General features: G+C 45.5%; 1 protein-coding gene across 2 annotated transcripts in view; it reads right to left on the bottom strand.

Annotated features, from left to right (window-relative positions):
* GRIK3 (glutamate ionotropic receptor kainate type subunit 3) overlaps window positions 1-14,448 on the bottom strand; it is a 217,062-nt gene that overhangs the window by 78,048 nt on the left and 124,566 nt on the right. For both annotated transcript variants that reach the window (XM_045548241.1, XM_045548242.1), the window contains exon 2: window positions 9,946-10,122. In XM_045548241.1, the coding sequence (XP_045404197.1) occupies window positions 9,946-10,122 (177 nt within the window). The remainder of the gene's footprint in view (window positions 1-9,945; window positions 10,123-14,448) is intronic.

The following is a 14,448-nucleotide window of genomic DNA, read 5'->3' as shown; positions in this document are numbered from 1 at the left end:
CCTCCAACACACTAAGCGCACTCCTGCCTCAGGGCCTTTGCACTTGCTGTCCTCTCTGGCTGGGATCTTTTCCCTCACATATCCTCGTGACTCCCTTCCTCCCTTCCTTCAGGTCTCTGTGTTGTGTGTCTTATTAGGGAGGCAAGCACTGACCAACTTGTCATAGCAACTCTTGTCCCGCCACACACCCTAAGCCCATACCCTGTTTTATTTCTATCCTTATGAAAGACCACCAGAAGTCGTGTTCATCTGTTGACTTTCTCCTTCCACTGGAATGTGAGTCCCAAGGAGGCCAGGGCTTGATCTATGTTGTGTACTGCTGTCTCTGCAGCGCTGAGTCAACACTGGAACGTCGAATGAATGCCCAGTCTGCCTCCAAACGGTTCATGTTCTTGGAGGAGCTGGAGGGCTCAGGCAGGAGAGACAGCAGGTGCTTCCGCTTATCTGGGGTCACCAGATGAGCAGACCCAGGGCAGCCGGGGCTCAAATGGGGGACTTTGCCTGAAAGATCCATAAAAAGGTGACCTCTCAGGGTCATTCTAGGGGGAGGGCTGTCCAGGAGTCACCCCCCTTTCTTCGGACAGCTGTCCCTAATTCTCCCTGGGGCCTGCCTCCCTCTTCCACTCTCAGCCCACAGGTGCAGAGCATGTGACTGGCACCCAGGCTGACCACTCACTGCCCTTCCCCAGTCCATGGCCATTGGTGTAGAGGATGGTCATGTGACCCATCAGAGCCAATGGGATGCCGTGAGCCCCAGGGGGCTGGGATGGGCACATTTTGCTTTCACTGAACGTAAGATGAAGTAAGACCTGGAGCTGCAGCAGCCATCTTGTGCTCATACAGAAAGAGTGGCACTTGTCTGTGGAAGTTGTTGGTGTGGAGGTGAGCATAGCCCAGAGAGAGAGAAATATGAGTCCCCCACCAAGTGAAACCCTGGAGTCTGGATTTGCAAAATACTTAAGTCATTTAGGTTTTGGTCTTCTGCCACTTAGAACCATCAGCAATCCACCAATAAAATGTGAGCAAGCTCACCTGCCCATGGTCGTGGGAATGACACTACATGCACATGTATGAACACATGATGAACATGGGAAGAGGCAAGACCGAGCGCCTAAGTGGAATACATTATGGATTCAGACTTGTCCTGGCTGCCTCGAGGGCCTCTGGGAGTGACCCACTGGGTCCAGGCCCACCCTTAAGATTTGCAAGGCCCAGGCTGAGAGTACACGTGGAAGCCCATGTACCACGTGTCGCTGAATATTTACATGTTGTAAGTCAAGCTAATAAACTGTTAAGTGAAGCATGTCCTTTTCTCCTACCTTGACAAATGCACCTTCATGACACCCTGGGAAGTCAGGTGGGAATAGAGACTGTTCACAGACAGTGATGTGGGAGGGAGGCACCAGCCCCCACCCTGCCCCCTTCCCTTTCACCACCAGCTCCAACCTGGACCATAAGGGCCTTGCACGCTTGGTGGACACCCCAGCCCTATGTCCCAGCACTGCCCACACTCTCTGCAAACAGCTGGCCCTTGGTCACCCCCAGGGCCTAGGAGTGTGCACCCTGGACGCACGGCTCTCCCCTAGAGGACAGGCCCAGGGAAGAGGCTCATGCAGGCCCTGGAAGTGGGCTCAGGGCCCCCTGCGCAGGAAGTTCAGGGTTCTAGATACTTCAAGCAAAGTCTGGAAGGGCAGGGCACAGGCTTCTAGTCAGTAAGTCCCCTTGGTCCCACTGACCTGGGAGGAGAAAGGAGGGAGGGGGCAGGACCTCCAAAGCACAGGCCCTGGGAAAGGGTCCGTCCTGCCTGGGTTTAAGGGTGGTATGGACTGATCCAGAGATAGAGGGTGGTCTCGAATCCATCAGAACATGTGGTCTTGGAGTACTTTTACTCTTGACTAACATCCACCAACCCCACTGCCTCTTAGAAATGGGAGATATTATGTAAAGAAGTCATTTTTCCTGAAATTTGTGCTTCCCCCAAGAACAGCAGAGAATGCTACTTATGACCTAGGTGAAAGACACAGCAATGTCGGAGGCCGGCTAGTTATTTTTAGGAGTCTTCCGGAACCACCTGGAACATGGGGCAGAACAGCAGCAGCGCTGCACAGAGGGCATCTGCTGGTGACCCGGGACTCCTTGTGACCAATGCCAGGTGCAGGAGAGGACGCGCAGCGGGACACGTGGCATCTTCCTGGTGCTCCTGCCGTTCTGCAGGCCAAGGCAGGGAAGCAGCATTTTGTCCCTGCTCGTGTCACCCTGGAGTCAGTCAGCCATCCTTTGTGTGAGTGTGTGTGTCAGGCAAACCAGTGACAATAAATGCTTCAAATATAGGAACTTGGGGCTTATTGGTAAATTGTCAAATTTAGGGACAGTTCTCCTTTTAAGTCATGCTCTGACCTGCTTTCTCCCTGTCCACTCACGTGATGCTTCTGCTGTCTGGTGCGCTGGGTGTCTGTCCCCACCACCTTGTCACCTTAAGGTGAGGCACTCTCTGAGGAAAGGGGCCACGTGTGAGTCACTCTGTGGCCATGGAGGTTGGACATCAACACAGACGAGATAGTGACAGTTAGTGACAACTGTCCAGGATTGGTCTCTCACTCTTGTCCAAGCCTGAGGCTGTGGCATCCTATAAAATCGTTAGGTTTCTCTCATGCTGTCCTCCTACCTCTGTTTTGAAGGCTGGCTGTCCCCTGATGTCTGTGGTTTCTGTCTCTGGCTCTATGTTCTTGTCCTCCCCTAAGACCTTCTGGTTGAAGACTCGGGTGAGTGACTTGGGTGTGTCACTGCTGCCATCACCGCCTCCAAGAATCTGCCTCGTGGATTCCCCGTGTGATCTATGCCTTGACGCAGGCAGGCACACGCTGCCCCGCCACGCCCACCCTTATACAGCCCACCTCTTAGGTCATGCCCCAGCTGGGCATCCGTCTGAGGGAGGCAGGGGACAGCAGACCAAACACAGGGTATGACGATCAGAGGATTACAAGAGTGCTGTTGAAGGAAGTGACTTTGATTTGACATCAGCTGTGAGGAGGATGATAAAGGTAACTGAAGTAGTAGTTGTGACGTGGAAGACCATTTTGTGAGGCTGTTGATGACAGTGGTGAGGGTGTTGATCAACAGCGTTGATGAGGGTGAAATTGACAATGATGTTGATGTCATGACAGTAATGGTGAGATGGCATGTTGATGTTGGTGTTGATGAAATTGACGATGATAAAGGTGTCAACAACCTCAGGGTAATGATGATAATGATAGGAATGATGATGGTGATGACAGTGTCAGTGGGATGGTGGTGGTGGTGTTGGCATTGACAAGATGGGTGACGTTGACGATGCTGTTGTCATGGCAATGATGGAGATGATGACAGTAGGGGTGGTGATGGTGGTACGGATATTGTTAGAGTGGAGGTGATATGCCATTGCTGCTGCTGATGACAGTCCTTGTGGTGCTGGTGTACTGGTGTTGATAGCAGTGTCAGTGGTGACATGATGATGATGAGCGCACTGGGTTTCATTCTGCCAGACGCAGCGATTAGACCTCACTCTAGGGTAGCAGGAGGCATCAGTCCCGCCCTTCCCCTATTTCTCCACCTTGGCCTCTCTCCATATCTCTTTTCCTGGCCCCTCCATGCTCCTTCCATCCTCTGAGGACTTTCCAGCCCGGAAGAGCCCTGCTGCCCCAAAGGGACCGGGGCAGGGGTTATGGCCACAGCAGTCGCTGCGGCAGCTTTTCCTCCAGATGTTTCCAGGGCAGCAGCCAGCCCCTGTTCTGGCAGCCCTGAGCGCACTGCAGTAATTACATTATTTGTGGCTTCAATTTTGAATCCATTTTCTGGTCATTTTACAGTAACTCAATGGTTCACAGTCATTGCGGGAGTCCACAGCCTGAATGTCTCCCCCCCACCCCCCTTTCCATGGCAATCGTAGTTATAGCAAAAATTATCCCAATCAATTTGTGTCTTAAAAGGAATTGAGCAGCCCGGGAATAAGTGAAGGCAGAGGAGCCCGGGGAGCGCTGGGTCGATTCCAGGCCCGCTCCGGCCAGGCTTGGAAGAGAACACAGGCACGCTCTGGGCGGCTGGCGCGGGCGCTGCCTGGCAGTCACTCGTCTTTTAATTTTCCACAAAACATTTAAAGATAAAGACAATAAGTGAAAGTCCCTTTTAATAGGGAAAGGCCTCCTGGGCCTCATGCGGAGGGAAGGACTAACGCGACCGGAGCTGGCGGAGCTGGCGGGGGCGGGCAGTGCCAGGCTCTGTGCCTCTGAGCCCCTCACCCACATGGCCCGAGGTGGCTGGTCCCAGCTGGTGGGGAAGGGAGCAGCGACAAGAACTTCCATCTGGGGAACATGAATTCCACTGGATTAATTAGAATTAGGCCCGAGTCCACCCCCTGGAAGGGTCCTAAAGACACTCCTGAGGAATGCTGTTTAAAAAAACCCAAGATCAAAAGAAAAAAATGAAGATCGTGGAAACATGAGGCTCCCCAAGGGATGGAGGGTACCCTACGGGGAGTGTGACCCAACAGCAGAAATGCCCCCGGGTCAGACGGTGGCACTTCCCACCAGCAGAGGGATGTTACCTGCCTTGTGCATGCTATCAGAGGGACACTGAGGGATGCAGAAAGGTGCCACTTCATTTTTTTAAGTTGAGACATAACACAATGTAATAAAGTGCATTCATCTTTGGTGCATGACTTTTATGAATTTTTATGTATAACTGCACTCATGTACCAGGCACTCACGTATCATGTACTACCTTGGTCAAGATGTAGAACATTTCCAACACCTAAGAAGGTTCCCTCTTGCCCCTTCCCAGGCAAGATCTGCTGCACACTACTCCCTCCTCTGGCGGTACCCACTTTTCTCTCACTCAACACTACGTCTGCAAGGTGCCTCCAGAATGTTGTGTGGAGCAAGTTTGTTCTTTTTTATTGCTGATTAAAATCCTATTGTATAATTATACCCCGATCTGTCCATTCTCCTGTTGATGGCCCCTTAATTTATTTCCAACTTGTGGTTATTATCACTAAAATGGCTAGAAACATTCTGGTAAGCACAAGCTTTAGTGGATACTGTCCAACAATTCTCCCGAGGAGTTGAAGCTTTCACTACCATCAGACCTGCAGAGAAAAAATAAACCTCAACCACTACTCCCCAACGTCAATTTGAGATCATAGCGCTAGCTACGAAAGATAAACAACAGAGCTTCTAGAAGAAAACATGGGAGAATATCTTCATGTCCTTAGGATAGACAAAGACTGTTTAAACAACACGAAAGACCTTAATCACAATGGAAAAATACTGAAAAGTTAGACTTTTTTTATATTAAGAACTATGCTCTTCAAAAGAAACTACTAAGAGAATATAAAGGCAAGCCCATGTGCAATGGATTTATGAGATATACATATCATATATTATATATATGTACATATCATATATTATATGTGTGTGTGTATATATATAATCTCCAACAAAGGACTCTCATCGAGAATATATAAAGGACTCCTACAAATCAACAAGAAAGTGACTAGCAACTCAATTTTAAAAAGTGGTTGAAAGGCTCAAAAACGTCCTCCAAGAAAGAGAATATGCAAATGGCCGACTAGCAGAAGACATGTGCTCCCTGTCTCTAATCGTCAGGGAGATACAAAATAAAACCACGATGAGATACTCATTACATAAACCACTAGAACAACATAAACCACTAGAACAGCCAAATTTAAAAATAAAACTGACTTTCCCAAGTGTTAGAGAAGGTGTAGTGCACCTGCAGCTCTCCTACATTGCGGGAGGGAGTGCAAATAGGCACAGCCACGTTGGAAACCTCTTTGGCTGGACATATGCACGTTCTATAACCCCTGCACTTCCACTCCTGAGTATATATCCAACAAAAATGAGTATATATTTGCACCAAGAGATATCTACATGAATGTTCGTAGCAGCACCACATATAATAGCCCCAAGCAGAAGCAACTGAAAGGTGCAACAAAAGTAAAATGGATTTTAAAAAACTGTGGCATGTTCATATTAATACAAAGGAACACTATACATCAGTGAAGAGCAATGGGCTGCTGCTGTATTCAACAGCATAGGTGGCTCTCATGGCTGTACTGTAGAGCCAAAGAAGCAAGGCTCAGAAAGGTGGTCACTGGATGATTCTATTTATGTAAAGTTCAAAAACAGGCAAACCAGTGTGGGGCACCAGCAGTCAGGATAATGGTGACCTTCAGTGGGTAACAACTAGGGCCACGAGGGAGGCTTCCGAAAGGTTGCACTGTCTGTATTTCGATTTGGGTGGTCGCTGCATTTTTCCTGAGCCAGCTTGAGTAGGTGTCTGTTTCTTATAACCCAACACTCCTTGACCAAGCCAAGGCTCCACCCTCCTTATCCTGCCCTCTCTTCTGCAACTCCCAGTCCTGCATCTGTTGCTTCAGCCACTAGATATAAGCTCTGTGGTGGCAGGGACTGGCCACCTCACCTTGCCCACCTTGGGATCCCCAGCACCCAGCACACCATGGGTGCTCAACAGAGGATTTTCAAGTACATAAATTGGCCTCCATCTAATAACTTGCATTTTCCACTCCACTTTCTGCCTTATCCCACCCCTTACTCTTTCCCACCATCCTTCAAAGCTCAACTCAAAGTTCTCCTCCTCCAGGAAGCCCTCCTGCTTGTGCCACAGCACACATGTGGCTCTCTCCCATTTTCCAGCTGTTCTAGCTATTAGCCCTATGGCCCAGCTTTCTACCCCTTGGGTGTGACTTGTGAAGGGCAGGGCCTTGTCTCCCACTGGGAATTCACTCATTCTTTCATCTATGTATCCAACCAAACCACCAATACTGATTTGGTGCCTCCTGTGTGCCGGGCCCGTGTTAGGTTCTATGATGGAGCAGTAAGAAGGCAATGGGCTTGCAGTCTAGTGGAAGGAATGGACAATAATCACACAGTCACTCACACACACACACACACACAGGTCAGGGTTGTGAAAGAAAAGTCCAGAGTGTTATGAGATGGAAGCAAGGAGACCTGACCTTGTCTGGAGGTTCAGGGCGGGTGTCCCTGAGGACAGAAGCCTGAGAGCAGAAGGATGAGTTGGCTCAGCAAAGGCAGGAGAGGGGTGGGCTGGGGAAAGGGAATTACATGCAGAGGGAACAGCGTGTGCAGGAGCCCTGAGGTGGGAGCAAGCACAGCACCCTGAGGATGACACATATGCCTAGAACCCAGAGGCTGAGGAGCAAATGGCACAGGTGTGGCTGGAAGGTCAGGTTGCAGCTAGGCGGGCAAGGCCTCCCAGGGCTCTGAGGATGATTTGTGGGAAGAACACACCATCCAAGGTTGTAAGCCATCAAGCCATGTGATCTGGTGGCAGTGGTGCTGGCGGTGGTGGTGCCGTGGCTTTGGTCACTTGGAAGCCCAGGGCAGGACCTCCAGGAGCTGGGGGCTTCTGTCTTGGGCCTGCTCACCAACGCCCTGGCTACTGCACATAGGCTGGGACTATTAGCTCCTGGAGGAAATGCCTCTGGCAAGGCTCTAAACTCTGCCCCGGGCTCCCTTCCTGGCTGGCGAAGGTCCCTGTGCTGAACTGCAAGTGCAGCACCAAGGAGTCATTATATTATTTTAGTAATTTCTAGAAAAAATGGACAGAAACCCAACCTTGCCCTTTGGGGGCGGTTGTACGCATGTGGGCATCTGTGTTCTGACTCCAGGCGTTTGTTCTGTGTCCTGACCTTTTTACTGAGCAGTTTTGGTTGAGTTCAGTCATTCTGTAGTTGGACAAGGCCAGGTAGAGAGAGTCAGCATGGACACTCAGCAGGCAGGTGGACACTCCACTGCACAGCGTCGGCCGCAGGGCATGCTGGAATGAGAGCAGGAGGACACGGCCAGGGGGAGGGCATGCCAGCACCGGGAGAGGGGTCATGGGTGAAGGACCATTCTCTGGGGCTAAACCAGAGTGCGGTGCCTCTCATCTGTCTGCAGGTAGGCTCTGACATTCAGGGGAGCACCGTCAAAAATGTCAGTAGTGACTATGCTCAGTATCAGGGGCCCTCTGACCTTCGGCACACAAGGCTAGGAGGGTGAGACACAGGAGTTGGCCCCTGACCTGATGGTTCAGCATGTGGTGGGCAAGGCAGCTGAGGGCAGTAAGACTAAAGTCCTCTATGGCATTTACTATGTGCCAGACACTATGCTAAGCACTTTACAGAAAGGCATCTATTTTGTAAGCGAGGAAACTGAGGCACAGGGTATTTTGTCCAAGGTCACAGAACTAATATCGGAGTTGCTAGAATGCAAGTCCAGGCAGTCCGGCTCCAAGCCCATGCTGTGCTGCCTTTCTGTGCTAAGATGTTTATCCACAATGGGGCTTTAGAAAACAGAGCCAGCAGGAGGCAACACCTTGGCAGGTCTGCACCTGGGGGCCCACGAGATCAAGGGTCCTGGCCTGGCAGAAAGGTGTTCTTGATTAGACCCTGGGAACCCCTTAGAAAGACAAGGGGTGTTGGCCCCCTGTGGATGGGTCTCAGTCTTCCCAAGCAGCACAGATGACACTGTCCCCTAAGCTCAGCTGATGGGGGGCTGGGCAATCATGCTCAGGCTTGCATACCCCAGTCTAATAGCATTTATTCATTCAACAATCATTTCATTGAGCATTTACTACACACCAGTCTTTTAGGTGCCAGAGGGGTGTATCAATTAACAACAGAGAGCCTTCCTTGCAGTGCTGTTGGAGAAAGGGGGAAAGACATTAAACACTCATGATACTTAACTACAAATTGTGACAGGGGCTTTTAAGGAGAAAAGCAAGGGGCTACGATAGCATATTATGGGAAGGATGACCTAGTCTTCTTTGGGAATGAGACTTCTAGACCTGAGATTTTTTTTTCAATAAAACTCTAACTTAGATCTGTTTACTTTATTTGGTGATACCTAATACAGTGTTGAAAATATTAAAAAAAAACATTTGAGAGTTTTAAACAGAGTTGCATGGAACTCTAGGGTTCTGTGGAAGTTATTTCCAGAATTATGCAACCCTTTAAATTGAATTTGAAAAAATAGATATATGCACACATCCTATATATTTTTTTTGTAAAAAGCAGTAACAAGAAAGCACATTTGTGTAGTCAAGTATACTATATACCATATTGGAAACTGCTAGCTCATTCAGGTATCGATAAGTTACCTTGCTTTTATTTTTAGTGAGGACCTTAGAATAAATTTCTCTAGTCCTTTCTGTGTAGTCATTGGAGTTTATAGTAAATGCATTTACTAATTGGGAAGGATGTGGTACAGTTTTTGTTTTTATTTTATTTTTAAAAATTCAGGTGTAGGAAAACTGTTTAATTGGATTTATTACAACTTATTTTTATGAATTATGATTTTCTTATGATTATGCAGCCAAAACAAAATATAGAAACATATTGAATACAGAGCCAGTGTCAGACTTCAAGGGTCATCCATAGCCTCTGGGGTCAATCGCTGTAGCCACTGAAACAGCTCTGTTGTTTCCATGAAGTCTTTTTATGGCAATTAAATGTTGCATATTTGAACTTATAAATTAATCTGTTTTATATGTATTTTAAATATTGACATTCTGGGTCGGATTTCAATGAAAGTAAAACCAAGTGTGAAAATGCCTGCTTTGGTTCAGGGTCATTGGAGACCTGGGGCTGCCTCCCTACTGCTTCCTTTCCAGCCCAATCCTTGGCCATCCACCCTCCTCTGCCCTCTCATTCCCTCACAGCCTCTGACAGGGCCTGGGAATTCTTGGTAGAAAACCCACCCCTCCCTGGGGATGGCACAGCCTGAGCTGAACGGGGACTGAGGCAGGTCCCCAAACCATGTGGGAAAGGCTGCAAGACAGAGCTCTGGCCCGTGCCCAGGGCCTTGGACTGTAGCCCTACCCCTCCCCAGGCCAGGAAGGAAACAGAGCCAGGAGCTGCACACTCACCCTTCTTGGTGGCCTCGAAGCTGTCATGGAAGTGAATCCTCTGGATGTCATAGGTCAATGTCGTGTTGGGCAGCAGAGTCCTGTTCCTGTTGATGATGTTGGCAGAAAATCGAAAGGCGTGCTCCTCAGCATTCATGACCTGGGCGTTGGGGCCATCCGCGTACTCAAAGATTCCTCCTGTGAGAGACGGTGGGTGAAATTGTGCGTGCTGGGGAGGAGGGCTGGGGCTCTAGCAGCGCTCGGCTCAGAAGGTTTTATGGACAAGATCCCCCTGCCCCAGAAATACTCAATAATACCCTAGATAATTGCCCGACACAGACACTGTGCTGGAGCATAAGAAATATGAAAATCCTCCTAGCTCATTTCACTCAACCAGCAAATTCCCGATAACAGAGCCTGACAGGGCCAAAATAAGATTACCAACTTATTAATATTGCTGTGAAAATCCTCAATAGAGTTCTGGCAAGTAGAATCTATCCCAATATTACAAGGATAACGGACCATGACCACACAGAATTTTATTCTAGGAATCTAAGACTGGTTCAACATAGAGAAATCTATGAATATCATTCCATCCCATCAATAGTTCAAAGGAGAAAAAAAAAAAACCGCACATGATCAAATCACAAAATGCAAGAAGGCTTTTGATAAAATTCAATATCTACTGCTGTTAAGAAAGAATGCTTAATAAAATAGCACTAGAAGAGACACTTCCTTGAAGCATCTTTAGCACAAATCAGCCTTTAATATCATAGTAATGGTGAAACACCAGAGGCATTCTCATTAAAGAATTTAAAAAAGGCCTGCGTGAGGGTTTATATCACACCATTAACCAATCAAATAAAAAAGAAAAAGAAGTTAGAGGCACAACTTTTGGAAAGACATAAATTCTTATTTGCAAATGATATAGATGCCTCCCCCCAAAAAACCCTTAAAATAACCCCTAAACATGAAAACAGTAAGAGCTAGTAGGAGACTTAAGATAAATGACCAGTTAGCACAAATTAATAGTATTTCTTTATATCAGTGACATTCAGTAAGAAAACTTAATGGCGAATGAATTTCCTTTACAATATCAGCAAAAATATTAAATAGCTAATAATAAACCAAGGAAGAAGAGTGCAATTCCAGTTTTAAAGCAATGACAAAAACAAAAACACCTTAAGTGAGAGATAGAAACATAAACTTAAACGAGGAGGCATAATGTATTCCTGAATAGTAAGGTTCAAGGACAGAGGTGTCCATTTTTCCAAATTATTTTTTAACGCAATTTCAATCAGAGTCATGGAAGGATTTTTCTTTCACTTGACTAAATGACTCCAAAATGTATCTGGAAAACCAAATATAAGATAATGATCAAAACATGTTTTAAAAAGAATTATGAGAGGTGACTTGTACTGCCCGATTTTAAAATATATCATGAAGCCAAATAATTAATTCCATGTTGTAATTGCATATGCAAACACAAATAGATCAGTGGAACAAGATAAAAAGCCCCCAGAAGGAGACTCAAGTAGAGATAAGTATTTAAAACATGATAGAGATGGCTATTTCTAATCAGTAAGTAAAGAATGAATTATTCATTAATTGTACTGTGACAATTATTCAATTATTTGGGAGAAATTTAAGTTAGAACCCAATCTTAATCTATACATAAAATAAATTCTGGATGAATTAAATATTAGTAGATAAAGAATAAAAAGAGGAAAGAAAATACTATAGAAGTACCAAAAAAGAAAATATAGGTAAATATTATACAATATTGGGTTGGAGGAGGTCTTTCAAAGCATTTCAGTAAAGTCAGAAACCACAGAAGAAAAATTAACTCCATAGAAATAACATAAAACTTCTATACATCCAAACTATCATATACAAAATTAAATTGCAAACACAAACTTGGAAAAAATATTTGTAACGTATATGGCAGTATAAAGTATGACATTTTGATTTTATAAAAGGCACTTAGTACTCAACAAAAAAGACAAATACTCCAGTAGAAAAATGTGCAAGGTACAAGTATGGATGTTTCACAAAAGAAAAGAAAATAATACAAATGAGCTATTAACACTGAACAAATGTACAACTCCCTAATAATTAAATAAACTCAATTTAAACCAACAGTGAGATATCATTTTTTGCTCATCCAATGGGTACAGATATAAAATAAAGTAAAACACCAGCTTTGGTGAAGGTGTTTGGCAACAGACACCTGCTTAAGTATTGCTGGAAGGGGAAACTAGTACACTGAGCCTTTCTTCATGGCCGCTAGAAATTTATAAAAAGCCCTAAAAACGTCCATGTCTTTGACACAATACTTTGATTTCTAGGAAGTGACTCTGACGGCAACCATGGGCACATGGATAACATATGGGGAAGCAGATCTAGAGATATCCAACCAGAAAAATAGTAAATAAACTGAAGTATATATCCATATAATAGCAAAAATTTAATGACATGGGAAATATCCATGATATATGTTTAAGTGAACAATGAAGGTTTCTACAGGAGGTACAGTAAGACCCCACCTTAGAATAGGAAGAGTCCAGATGTTCTGTAGAAGGTGAAAGTAAAAAAAAAAAAAAGAGGAGGAAGAAGAGGAGGAATTTGTCATTAACAAAAGAACAGAAGGAAACTGCATATTTTGTTCTTAATGCTTTTCTATATTTTACAAATAAATCTTTATTCTTTTTAAAAATCAACTTTATTGAGGTATTAATTTCATCCTAGAAATTTCACCTGTTTTAAGTGTACAATGATTTTTAGTAAAGTCACTGAGTTGTGTGACAATCACCGCAGTCTAGTTTTAGAACCCTCCTGTCACCCAATAAGATCCTTCATGTCCATTTACAGTCAATCACAGTTTTCACTCCCACCCTCAGGCAACCACTAATTTACTTTCTGTCTCTAGAGATTTGTCTTTTCTGCACATCTCACATAAATGGAATCATGCAATATGTGGCCTTCTGTACCTGGCTTCTTGCCTTTAGCATAGTGTTTTTAAGGCATATCCGTATTGTAGCATGTGTCAGTACTTTACTCCTTTTAAATGCTAAGCAATATTACTCTGTATGGATGCACCACATTTTGTTTGTCCATCCATCAGTAGATGGGTATTGGGGTTGTTTTAATTGTTTTGAAAATTAAGAAAATATATAGTGGTTTCCAGTTTCTGGACTGACACCTAAGAAGCTTGGAAGTTGCCCCTCCGTCCTAACAACCAGTGACAAGCTGAACAATCTGAAAAATCAACAACTCTTCTCAGATCTGTGAAAGACCTGAGGTCACAGGGCAAACCATTGCCCCCTAAACTGGAGATAGGTGAATAGAATTACAACTTACTGGAGCAGAAACCTCCGTGGGAACCAGGGCCGGGGTAGGAAAACCTAAAGTGTGATTGACAAGTTCCTGGATGCTCATCTGGACAAGTCCAAGAGACAAAAACCCCAGGGAAACCCATTCGTCAGGCCCTCAGGACTTCCGTGAGTAACACTCACAGAACTCTACCGGGTCCTCGTAGTGAATACTGGAGAAACAGCCCCATGTGCTTCTGGCAGCAGGAGGAGAAAAGGAACCACTTTGACATATGCTGGAGCATTCCATTCTTAACCACGTTTGTCCTCGGGTGAAACAAGTTACCCAGAGCCTAACCTGCTGAGGTTTCATCAGAGCCTGACTGACCTGGTGGAAGAGAAATGCCCCCAGTTCAGCCCACTCTAGCCATCCTGTCCCACCTGGGTAGGGGCTAGTGAGAAGCACTTGTGAGACTCATAGCCCAGGGGCACAGGCTCACTAAAAGACTGACACCTGCTCATAGGACTGTAGCATGCTTCTGCCTCCCCCTCACCTTACCACACATCACTAAAGGCCTGTTTACTGCAGTTTCTTTTACACAATACCTCATGTGTGGCTATCAAGAAAAAACAACAGGGTCTATTAAAAGGAAAAAAAAAAAACCAACACAGTTTGAAGAGACAGAACAAGTATCAGAAACAGACTCAGGGATGGATGTTGAAATTATCACACCAGAAATTCAAAACAATTATGATTAACATGCTAAGGGTGCTAATGGCTAAAGTGAACAGCATGTGAGAACAGGTGGGCAATGTAAGGAAAGAGATGGGAATTCTGAGAAAAAAAAAAAAAAGAAATGCCAGAGGTCAAAAACGCAGTAACAGAAATGAGAATGCCTTTGATGGGCTTATTAGTAGACAGAACACAGCTGAGCACAGAATCTCTGAGCTTGAGGATATCTCAACAGAAACCTCTAAAACTGAAAAGCAAAGAGAAAAAAAGACTGGAACCCCCCCCCCCAAACCAGAACATCCAAGCACTGTGGGACAACTACAAAAGGTGTAACTATGCCTAATGGAAATGCCAGAAGGAGAAGAAAGAGAAATACTCAGAAAAAAGATCTGAAACAATATTAACTTTCCCCAAATTAATGTCAGACACTAAAGCACAAAGCTAGGATGCTCAGAGAACATGAAGCAGGATAAATGGTCC

Source organism: Lemur catta, chromosome 3 (assembly GCF_020740605.2).
Source record: "Lemur catta isolate mLemCat1 chromosome 3, mLemCat1.pri, whole genome shotgun sequence".
NCBI classification, from domain to species: domain Eukaryota; kingdom Metazoa; phylum Chordata; class Mammalia; order Primates; family Lemuridae; genus Lemur; species Lemur catta.
This window is presented reverse-complemented; position numbering and strand designations above follow the sequence as displayed.